Source organism: Cottoperca gobio, chromosome 18, assembly GCF_900634415.1.
Source record: "Cottoperca gobio chromosome 18, fCotGob3.1, whole genome shotgun sequence".
NCBI lineage: Eukaryota > Metazoa > Chordata > Actinopteri > Perciformes > Bovichtidae > Cottoperca > Cottoperca gobio.
The window spans coordinates 8,544,626-8,556,949 of NC_041372.1; the positions used below are offsets into that span (position 1 = coordinate 8,544,626).

General features: G+C 44.1%; 1 protein-coding gene across 13 annotated transcripts in view; it reads right to left on the minus strand.

Moving 5' to 3' along the window:
* camk2d1 (calcium/calmodulin-dependent protein kinase (CaM kinase) II delta 1) overlaps nucleotides 1-12,324 on the minus strand; it is a 91,801-nt gene that overhangs the window by 21,705 nt on the left and 57,772 nt on the right. For all 13 annotated transcript variants that reach the window (XM_029455118.1, XM_029455114.1, XM_029455111.1 and 10 more), the window contains exons 7-12: nucleotides 6,985-7,087; nucleotides 5,610-5,693; nucleotides 4,448-4,542; nucleotides 952-1,074; nucleotides 727-810; nucleotides 429-471 (exon numbers count right to left, since the gene is read on the minus strand). In XM_029455118.1, coding sequence (XP_029310978.1) covers nucleotides 429-471; nucleotides 727-810; nucleotides 952-1,074; nucleotides 4,448-4,542; nucleotides 5,610-5,693; nucleotides 6,985-7,087 — 532 coding nt within the window. The remainder of the gene's footprint in view (nucleotides 1-428; nucleotides 472-726; nucleotides 811-951; nucleotides 1,075-4,447; nucleotides 4,543-5,609; nucleotides 5,694-6,984; nucleotides 7,088-12,324) is intronic.

A 12,324-nucleotide genomic window follows, 5' to 3' on the forward strand; every position in this document is an offset into this window, starting at 1 on the left:
ATAGTGCCAAATGACAGTTTAGAATTTACAAAAAATTAAATGAATGAACAAAACAAATGTAATCTTGACAGTCATTTGTCAGAGAAACATCGATAATGTTAGACTCAGTTTGAACATTTTGCCCTTTAAAAAAGGGAACCTGAAGATGGGACTGCATCGATCTGTATGGTCCTTCAGTATCTGTTGATCACAACTGAAAAGGGAGGACAGGCTCAAAGGCCAGCACAATTGAAAAAAAAAGCTGCATTCAAAAGAGCAGCATTTAAAACTATATAATAAAGACCGAGTTAAGGAGGTGTCAAGGTAAGAACTGCCATCAGTAATGATGTTTCTGCCTAGAAAGACAGCATGTAGCACTGTCTTATAAAAAGGGGCAAATATTTCAGGCTGGACTAGAAGGCCATTGGTGTTCATTGGTTCAGTCCTACCTGAGAAGTTGCGAGTGGCCAGCATAGTAGTCAGGATAGCACCCTAGGAGAGAGAGACATGGACACTATGAGGGACAAACTCATGTGTTTACATTGGCTGGAAGGTTTATGATTATTAGTTATAATTATAATTCTGCCTATGGCTGGATTTGGCTGATTTTTGTAGTATTTATCATCTTAAGAGCTGATATAGATGATATCTATAAACTTTCACCTCAAAGTTGAATGCATTATTTGAACAAAAGGACTTCTGAAGGATTTGTCCCATCTTGTATAGCAAGCTCCTGTTGTCACTCACCTTGAGTTTCCTTCTAGCGTTGAATTTTTTCAGGCACTCCACAGTCTCCTGTCTGTGCATCATGGATGCCACGGTGGAGCGTTGCTGTAAACACAGAGAGACAGGTGTGTGTAAGGTGGTGTAAGGTGTGTTCACAGGCACATTTTTATGGTTTGAAGAAGTACTGCCTTGAATATATATAGTGATGACTGAAAAATCAGATGTGAACGTGTGTGTGACACCTACGCAGATCCAGGGGTGTTTGAGTGCATCTGTGGCCGTCACTCTCTTGGCTGGATTAATGGTCAGCATCTTGTTGATCAGGTCTTTGGCCTCTGGAGTCACTGTGTCCCACTCAGGAGAAGGGAACTGTTTGAGGAATCACAGAAACTAATTGTAATGTCCCAACAACCACTTACAGTGTTAATATGCAGCTAATAGAGTACCTGGATTATGTCTACATATGATTTAGCAAAGATTAGTGTAGAATATGAAGTTAGAAAATGTGTTTTGTTGAAACTGCCAGGCACACCATTCCTTTTTGTTAACTTGTACAGAAACAAGTGCAGTGAGATGTGTTCCGTTCCTTATAAAATTCAGTATCTACAAATATGCAACAATTCATTCTGGAGGTACCTGGGGCTTAATTAATTATTTTATTTTTTTTGATAGTTTGTGACCTAAATTTGGGGCATTAAATGTAGACTGTATTAAGTTTTTTATTTAATGTGATGCATTGTGCAATTTGGCAAATAGTATATTCTTAAATGAAAGACAAAGTACCCTGTGGAGTTTTCTTCCCAACAAACACTTGTTTTTACTCAGTTTTTCTCATTGCATGTATCCTTGAGGTTTGACAAAAGTGTCGAATGCATTTCCTTTCCTCATAAAAACATTTGTAAAGCTGTTTTCTTCCTTCTTCCTAAAAGAAAAATTAAAACCTGAATTGTTTGGTTTCATGTTTGCTGGCTAGCAGTCTTCCTCGCATTGTTGCATTGCTTCTTTTCTTGATACTTTAAAAGCCACCAACTGTAAAGTTGTGGAATTGCGTGAAAATATTGGCAGGAGACTTACATACTGTTGTATGGGCAGGAAGGTGTATCGTGTCATCTGTGCGCTCATTGCGCGTCACCGAAGTCTTCCGCGAGTGGCTAACTTGATGGCTGTGAGAACTAACAATAGCCAGGTTTGTTGTTTTTATGTTCATTATGATATCTTTAAGTTCATAATGATAGTTTTGGGGGAGTGGCTCTGGAGGGAGGCCTGAAAGGATGGACTGTCAGTGTTGCAAACTTGGTCAATTTTAAATTGAGCTATTTTTGGAGCTAGCTACTTTCTGTACGAAACGAGTTGGCAACATTAGGCTAAGTTTCAGTTAGATCATTTAAAAAAAATCTGCCGTGGCAGAGGCAAAGCAGCGGGTGTGGGAGAAGTTCAGAGAAGCTATGGAGAAGGACTTTCGGTCGGCACCAAGGTGCTTCAGGAAAACCGTCCGGAACCTCAGGAGGGGGAAGTGGGGAACCATCCAAGCTGTGTACAGCAAGGGTGGGACCCTGCTGACTTCAACTGAGAAGGTTATCGGGCGGTGGAAGGAGCACTTTGAGGAACTCCTGAATCCGACTAATACGCCCTCTATGGTAGAGGCAGAGCTGGAAGCTGATGGAGGTTTTGTGGATCTGGAGACGGCGTATGACCGGGTCCCCCGGGTGATACTGTGGGAGGTGCTGCGGGAGTATGGGGTGAGGGGGTCACTTCTGAGGGCCATCCAATCCCTGTACGCTCAAAGCGAGAGTTGTGTCCGGATACTCGGCAGTAAGTCGGACTCGTTCCCAGTGAATGTTGGCCTCCGCCAGGGCTGCGCTTTATCACCAATCCTGTTTGTAATTTTCATGGACAGGATATCGAGGCGTAGTCGTGGAGGAGAGGGGTTACAGTTTGGTGGCCTGAGGATCTCATCGCTGCTCTTTGCAGATGATGTGATCCTGATGGCGTCATCGGTCTGTGACCTTCAGCAGTCACTGGATTGGGTCGCAGCTGAGTGTGAAGCGGTTGGGATGAGGATCAGCACCTCAAAATCTGAGGCCATGGCTCTCAGCAGGAAACCGATGGACTGCCTACTCCGGGTAGGGAATGAGCTCTTACCCCAAGTGAAGGAGTTCAAGTACCTTGTTCGCGAGTGAGGGCACGATTGAGCGAGAGATTGGCCGGAGAATCGGAGCAGCGGGGGCGGTACTGCAGTCGCTTTACCGCACCGTTGTGACGAAAAGAGAGCTGAGCCAGAAGGCAAAGCTCTCGATCTTCCGGGCGATCTTCGTTCCTACCCTCACCTATGGTCATGAAGGCTGGGTCATGAACGAAAGAACGAGATCACGGGTACAAGCGGCCGAAATGGGTTTTCTCAGACGGGTGGCTGGCGTCTCCCTTAGAGATAGGGTGAGAAGCTCAGCCATCCGTGAGAGACTCGGAGTAGAGCCGCTGCTCTTTTACGTTGAAAGGAGCCAGTTGAGGTGGTTCGGGCATCTAGTAAGGATGCCACCTGGGCGCCTCCCTAGGGAGGTGTTCCAGGCACGTCCAGCTGGGAAGAGACCCCGGGGAAGACCCAGGACTCGGTGGAGAGATTATATCTCTTCACTGGCCTGGGAATGCCTTGGGATCCCCCAGTCGGAGCTGGAGGATGTGGCCCGAAGAAGGGAAGTTTGGGGTTCTTTACTGGAGCTGCTGCCCCCGCGACCCGACCCCGGATAAGCGGTAGACGATGGATGGATGGATAACGTAACACCTTCTGCTAGTTTTTGGTATCAAGCTCGATGTAGCTCGATTGCTAATTGAGGTGTTTTAATTAATCCATTTCAGTTTATTCTTTATTGTAAAACTTCTTTTATAAATGAGTTGTTCTCTTTAAACCATTAATTTGCATACAGTGCACACATTACCTTACCCATTCATTTAATTTAATTTATTAAAAATTAATGGATGGTAAATATTTGTTTCTATCTGGATATGACTTGGTAAAGCCTGAGCAATAACCTCTATATTTCCTGTTAATTTCCATGAATTCCTATAAATTCCCATGGAAAGTTTCCATCTTGAATATTTCCAAATAATTCGATTTTAAACAAGAAGAGAATGACAGGTATAACAAAAGATACTTCAGTCAGTAATCCCAGTTTGTATCATTACAAATTCAGAAAAGCATCAGGAAATCGATTTACTTGGCCCTCAAATGCAAATATAAAATAATATCCCATCTCTCAAAAAGCTGAAGAAAAACAATGTATGGCATTATTTCTGATTCAGTGCACGCAGCCTGGTCATCAGTAGATGCAAGCAAACCTGGCTACCAAGAGAAGACAGGATGTGTTTTTACTGTACGCACAGAGCTTGACTTGTGTGTTAGGGCCACTTAAGTAAAGATTAAAGTCATAGTATTTTGCTAAAATTCTTAATGATAGGAGAATAAAGTTGGGATTTTGAAAAAAGAAGCTCATAATATAATAAGATGAAGTTGCTGTGTAACATTTCAAATTTGTCTGAAAATACTTTTTTCTCAAACTTAAATTTCTTCAGACTTCAGGACTATATAAGAACATGCTATTTTTGTTCTTATGTCACATCTGTTATATAGGCTATGTGAAAAACAATATTTCATCTATATTCTTAAAAGATTTCAAATTACTGTCCCTCAGTGGCCCTCATGCGGTCTTCTCTTTTGAGTGAGTGAGTGAGTGAATGTGTGACTCACATCATAAGCCCCAGCTTTAATCTGCTGGTAGAGTCTGTGCTGGTCCTCATCCCAGAATGGAGGATATCCCACCAGGAGGATGTAAAGGATCACACCTGCACATACACACAGACAAACATAGACGCACGCACATTGTGATCGATAAATACATGTCAAAAGCATTCAACAGTCTGTAAGGTACGAAGGTCCTTAGAGTTTAACACACTACAAATTACGCATTCAAAAAGACAAAACACAAGTAAATTAAGAAAACATGTTTGATTTCTGTATTTGCAATGCGTTTTTGTATTTTGTTGTTTTTTCTCTATTTGCAGCACATTTCTGTATTTACAATAGTTGCGTTTTCTGTAATTGCAATGCATTGGTGTGCTTTGTTGCGTTTTCTGTGATTGCAACGCGTTTCTGTATTTGGTTGCGTCTTCTCTATTTGAAGCAATTTTTATAAATACAGCAGATGTGTTTTCTTAATTTTGTCATGTGTTGAGGTCTCAGGGCCACCGTAATAAGGTGAGAATTGAAAAAACACAAATATATATGAACAGTGTGGAACCAGATGCACACTAAGTGTTTGTGTTTGCTGGTGTTAACAGAGAAGGTGGTTTTTGATTGGTTAGCCGGTTGCCAGGAAAAGATGAAAGGACTTCTATCTGATGATGAGTTAGCACAGGTGTGTTGAAAGGAGCACACGTGTGTTTTGGCCCATCAGAAGTGTGTGTAATGAGCGTCTGCAATGATTAATGCAAGCGGTTAGAGCCATCTGTACTCCTCTGTGGTACATAAAATAGAGAATACCACATGCACACATGGGACCGGGGGTGTTTAATCTTTCTTTGTCTCTCTAGATTACTCTCTCTCCATGAATTACTCTCCGATTTATGGAAAATTAAGACATTATGTGCAATATCATGGATAATCGTGAACATTCCAAATTAACCATATATAAATGTACAGATTGATATTGTACATATGTAGCGATATGCCACTTCTCCTACCTCCATGATTATTTTTCCTAAACCATCCCTTTGATGATCCCCAGGGAAGGCCTCTGATTGGCTGTGTCAAGCCATGACTTTTGTGTGTAATTACTGTAATTATAAGCACCTGCTCCATGAGGCTTCCCCCAATTAAACAAACCAACAGTTAAGTTAGCTCAGAGTCTTACCACAGGCCCACATGTCCACTGGCTTGCCGTATGGATCTTTCCTCAGCACCTCTGGAGACAGGTACCCTGGTGTACCGGCAAAACCTGGAACACATGCACACATAAACACACCATAGAGAACAACCGCTCACCCCAATGCCACATATTACTCATTTGTTTAGCCTGACAAAGTATTCACCAGCATGTCGAAGTCTATCGAAAGCTTTTAAGGACCCTTTCCTCAAAACAAAACATTTGACAGTAGCTAAGGATCAGTAGTCTCATAAAGTTTAGTTTATGAGCTGAAGTTAACACACTCCAAGGAAAACATCCCTTTCTGGGTAGCCTATGTAGTTTGGCTCGTGACCAGCAACATTCAGGTTACTTTTAAAAAAGCCTCAAAGTAGCAGCAGAGTCGTAGTATGACTAGTACTATTATCAGAACAAAAAAATAACTGGTTCTAGATGGAGCCTGGAGCTGGGGGAACAGAGCAATTATTTCTCGATTCTACAGGGAATAGGGAGAAGAGATGGGCCTGAAATATATTCATTTCAAAGTTGATATAAGAGCCGAGAGCAATAGCACACCTAGTCCCTTTCGATGGGTATATAGGGCTTTGATAGTAAAATGGCATTGTCGAAGATGTTCATTTGATTTTTGTGTTTGAAGAAAAAGGAGCAATGGAGGCTTTTGTCCTAATTTCCTTAATCAGCTCAGTAAGACCTTTTCCCAGGAAACAGTGCAAAAACGTTACATTGTCATCAGAGAGAGAATTAAACATTGAGATGTCTGAAATTGGATTTGAGCATCAGTAAAAACCTGGAGAGGATACAGATTATTATTATTATTTGTTTTAAAGGGGGTTGGATATGGAAAGTCAAAATATTCTTCAGTATATACATATGTACGTATTTAGGAATACCGGTAAATATTTTTACAGGCGGGTTTTCAATTTTTGTAAGAAAATGATACGACGACTGTATAATTATTACTGATAAACATTTTCTTCACCGAAAGTTATTTTCCACACCCACCACCAACAAAACAGACTGTTTAGAATTCATTAACCTAATTTAATCTCATATAAAATATGATGGAAAAACAGTATATCATATTAATAATAATAATAATAATAATAATAATAATAATAATAATAATAATGCCTAAAGAAAAGGATAAACAATAGGATCCATGAAAATTAGATTTTTGGTTTTACATCATCAATTTTTTTTTTGACGGAACTAAAGCTTAGAATGTCTCATCATATTGTTCCTACATCCTTAGAATCAGAAGACCACTGATGCTTCGCATTTACATAAAACTGTCCTAGAGCTACGTATACCGTATGGTTAAACATTCACCAAAAACTAAATTTAGAAAGTTGTGCGTACTCACCGAACCATGCCTGCTGTTCTCCCTGCACTTCAATAGCCAGGCCAAAATCTGCCAGTTTAACTGCTGCCCCCTTCAACTTGCTGGCTAAGAGTAAATTCTCTGGCTTTGAGTGAAGAGACACAAGATAACAACGTTCAGTACCTAGCACAATTACACTGATATCATTGTAAAATGAAACTAAACATGACTGAGGTAAAGCCTTAAAGATTTTTCTTGAGTTTGTGTTAGACAGCTCACTGTAATAACATTAAGGATTGATGTCATACAGTACAGTGAGTTTGAGCGTTCGGCGGTTAGGTCTAATAGCCGAGTTAGAGGTCGTAGCAGCTGTCCAGTAAAAAAAAAAAAGATTAAATGTCTACTGGTGGAAGGCTCAAAAACGACTTCATGAAAGAAAGGGAAAGGAAAGGAGAGACCCTGCCCGGAGGAAGCCCGGGGCCCCCGTCTGGAGCCAGGCCCAGAGGGAGGGCCCGACAGCGAGCGCCTGGTGGCCGGGTTTGCCACGGAGCCCGGTCGGGGACAGCCCGAAGAAGCTACGTGGTGCCTCCCATCCATCCATCCTGTGGGCCCACCACTCATGGGAAAAAACGCTGGGGTCGGGTGCGCTGTCACACGGGTGGCAGTGATGGTCAGGGACCTCGACGGACCAGACCCGGGCAGCAGAGGCTGGCTCTGGGGACGTGGAACGTCACCTCTCTGTGGGGGAAGAAGCCGGAACTAGTGCGGGAGGTGGATCGCTACCAGTTAGATCTGGTGGGGCTTACCTTCACGCACAGTCTTGGCTCTGGAACCGTACTCCTGGATAGGGGTTGGACTCCATTCTTCTCCGGAGTTGCCCAAGGTGTGAGGCGTCAGGCCGGGGTGGGGATACTCACTAGCCCCCGGCTGAGCGCCGCTACGTTGGAGTTTATCCCAGTGGACGAGAGGGTCGCCTCCCTACGCCTTCGGGTTATGGGGGGGAAAACTCTGACTGTTGTTTGTGCCTATGCCCCAAACCGCAGTTCTGAGTATTCGGCCTTCTTGAAGACCCTGAATGGAGCCCTGCAGGGGGCTCCAGTAGGGGACTCCGTAGTCTTGCTGGGAGACTTCAACGCACACGTGGGAAACAATGGAGACACCTGGAGAGGCGTGATTGGGAGGAAGGGCCTCCCTGATCTAAACCCGAACGGTCATTTGTTGTTGGACTTCTGTGCTAGTCATGGAATGGCCATAACAAACAGCATGTTCGAACATAAGGATGCTCATAAGTGCACGCGGTACCAGAGCACCCTAGGCCAAAGGTCAATGATCGATTTCGTAATCGTATCATCTGATCTGAGGCCGCATGTTTTGGACACTCGGGTGAAGAGAGGGGCGGAGCTGTCGACTGATCACCATCTAGTGGTGAGTTGGATCAAGGGGTGGGGGAAGACTCTGGACAGACCTGGTAAACCCAAACGGGTAGTGCGGGTGAACTGGGAACGTCTGGAGGAAGCCCCTGTCCTGGGGATCTTTAACTCACACCTCCAGCCGAGCTTTTCAGCTATCCCTGTGGAGGTTGGGGGCATTGAACCTGAGTGGGCGATATTCAAAACCTCTATTGCTGAAGCTGCGGTGATGAGCTGTGGTCTCAAGGTCTTAGGTGCCTCAAGGGGCGGTAACCCTTGAACACCGTGGTGGACCCCTGTTGGTCAGGGAAGCCGTCCGACTGAAGAAGGAGTCCTTCCGGGTTATGTTATCCGGGAGGACTCCGGAAACAGTTGCAGGGTATCGAAGGACTAGAAGGGCGGCAGCTTCTGCCGTGTCAGAGGCAAAGCAGCGGGTGTGGGAGAAGTTCGGAGAAGCTATGGAGAAGGACTTTAGGTCGGCACCAAGGTGCTTCTGGAAAACCATCCGGCACCTCAGGAGGGGGAAGCGAGGAACCATCCAAGCTGTGTACAGTGGAACAACAGACCAACTCTTTACTTTTGCAAGGATCCTGGAGGGGGCCTGGGAGTACACCCATCCGGTTTACATGTGTTTTGTGGATCTGGAGAAGGCGTATGACCGGGTCCCCCGGGTGATACTGTGGGAGGTGCTGCGGGAGTATGGGGTGAGGGGGTCACTTCTGAGGGCCATCCAATCCCTGTACGCCCAAAGCGAGAGTTGTGTCCGGATACTCCTAATCCTGTTTGTGATTTTCATGGATAGGATATCGAGGCGTAGTCGTGGAGGAGAGGGGTTGCAGTTCGGTGACCTGAGGAGCTCATCGCTGCTCTTTGCAGATGATGTGGTCCTTATGGCATCATCGGTCTGTGACCTTCAACAGTCACTGGATCGGTTCGCAGCCGAGTGTGCAGCGGTTGGGATGAGGATCAGCACCTCCAAATCTGAGGCCATGGCTCTCAGCAGGAAACCGGTGGATTGCCTACTCCGGGTAGGGAATGAGCCATTACCCCAAGTGAAGGAGTTCAAGTACCTCGGGGTCTTGTTCGCGAGTGAGGGGACAATGGAGCGAGAGATTGGCCGGAGAATCGGAGCAGCGGGGGCGGTATTACAGTCACTTTACCGCACCGTTGTGACGAAAAGAGAGCTGAGCCAGAAGGCAAAGCTCTCAATATACCGGTCGATCTTCGTTCCTACCCTCACCTATGGTCATGAAGGCTGGGTCATGACCGAAAGAATGAGATCACGGGTACAAGCGGCCAAAATGGGTTTTCTCAGACGGGTGGCTGGCGTCTCCCTTAGAGATAGGGTGAGAAGCTCAGCCATCCGTGAGAGACTCGGAGTAGAGCCGCTGCTCCTTTACGTTGAAAGGAGCCAGTTGAGGTGGTTCGGGCATCTAGTAAGGATGCCACCTGGGCGCCTCCCTAGGGAGGTGTTCCAGGCACGTCCAGCTGGGAGGAGATCCCGGGGAAGACCCAGGACTCGGTGGAGAGATTATATCTCCTCACTGGCCTGGGAACGCCTCAGGATCCCCCAGTCGGAGCTGGAGGATGTGGCCCGGAGAAGGGAAGATTGGGGTTCCTTACTGGAGCTGCTGCCCCCGCGACCCAATCCCGGATAAGCGGTAGACGATGGATGGATGGATGGATGGATGGTGGAAGGCTAGTCAGAGTCCAGCCTCTACACACGCACACAAAGAACTGAACTTTGTATGACAATCTTCCACTTACAACCTCCCTATTGCTCTTGTGTGGTTCAGTATACATCATAGCATTTTCTTGGACATTTTTTGCCAGTGAAATTGATCCATGCAACAATTTGGCTCAACACATTAGTAGTATATCAAAAAAAAAAAATCTAGGTATGAATCATTTTCCAAATTCCTATGGATAAGAGGCTTTCTGGATCTGTATTTTTAGAAGCTTCCTACATACATTTATTTTCACGAGATTGAATATATGTATGTGAGAGTGAAAATACTGTGCGAAAGCCCCAGAATTTACGATGGCTATACGACTCTCGATAGACTGCCTATAGCCTACATACTTTTAATACGGTTTGAGGTTTTCATCAGTCAATGTTCAGATTTCAAGGTTGCTTGAGCAGTTAGTAGAGCATGAGTTGTGCGTTCAGGAGAAGGGAAGGAAAGAAGGCAAAAGGGGAACAAAAAGGAGAGATGGAGGGTTTTGGGTAAATGCATTCATCAGCATCATGCAGTCATTGCAAACGATCCTCGCCATACATTTACCCAAGCCCACTGCAAACACCCCTTCTCACCCAAAGATTAATCGTCTAGAGCTAGAATCACAATGACTTTGCTAAAAAGAAGTCAGTGTTTAGAACATGTTTCATCGTCTGACTGCCGTGTTTCTTGCCCCGTCGGACTTCGTTGTAGCGATGTCATTGTGTTCCCAGATCTCAGCGATAGAGATGCAGCGTTATTTCGGGCAACTGTGGTTCCAAAAGGTACAAGTCCCATTAATTTTGTTGTGTTACGTGACTCGCACACCTAGTTGTAATACACCAGTGCTAGAATTGTCCTTTAAAAGTATCGAGACTATTCCTTATAAGTTGCATAAATATAAGATTTGACAAAGTGGGGTAGGGTAGTATCATTGTCAAGTGTCATTGCTTTTTTATTGTATAAATCACTAAACCTGGATTACATTACAACAGTGTTAAATACAAATATTAACCAGAAAGCATTTAATTCATAGCAATGTGAATGGTTTAGCCAAGCCACATTACTGAGGCTGTCATATCAGCATATTGCACTTCACTTGTGTAATGTTAATACACACACACACACACACACACACACACACACAGTATCAGAATAATCAGGATTTATGCTTCTGTCCAATACTGTTATTCATCATGTATATATAATTACTGGCTGGTTAAACTAGGTTGGGGTTCTGCTTCAGTCTGGAGGATTACTACCATTACTGACAAAGGCACCTGCTGCACTTGTTGGCAAAATTGCACACAAACAAATTTCCCCGAGGTTTTAACATCTAAAAACACAAGGAATTACAGATTATTTATCAAATTACTGGGATTTTTTTTCAGACAAGAATTGGAGAGGAAATGTAAAAAAGTACAATGAGAGTAAGAAAAGCCACTTAACTATGGATTGGTGGCAAATTAAAAGTGTCAGGTGTTGTTCCATGATGAGTGTCCAAACTCTTTGTCAAAGGTCAAATGTCTCTCAACTCTACTGGAGGGATGAAAATCATTCTTCTAAAAGATATTCCCTCATTTGGTGTTTGGTGATGGCCTATGGGTGTTCAGCTGACTTGAGACAGTGAAGGCCATAACATGTAATACACAAAATTTCCATACTCAAACCATTCAGTGAGCCCTTTTGTATGGAAGCATCGGCATTTGTTTTGTTTCTCCACTAAATTAATCAGGTTCTTCCTGTGTATGTATTTTGCAGCTTCTTCATCAATAATACATTTTCCAGGCTTTTCTCCAAAGAGACTTACAAATGAGGTACAATACAAGCCAAAGTAGATCAAGAATGAGCCTTAAACAATAAGTGCTGAGCATATTAGGTAAGTTAGTGCTCCAGGAACAGGTAGGTCTTCAAGCTATTTTTTAAGACAGAGAAGAATTATGTTGACAGAATTGAGTATGGTGACCCGTTCCACCACAGGGTACCATCACTGCAGGCCAAACTATCCAAAACTTTCTTTTGTATGGTCAGTCTAGTCGTCATTCATTTACAGTGCTAGCTGCCACTCTATAGGCAAGCATCAGTAACTTCATCTTAATGTGAGAAGCAACAGGGAGCCAGTACATCGAAGGTGGAGTGACGGGAGGCATTTTTGTCCGGTTGAAGAAGTCTGCTGCATTTTTGGACCGTTTGTGGTTTTACTGAAGAAGGACAGAAGGACTTTACAGCAGTCAAGATGAGAAAAGATCAGTGCA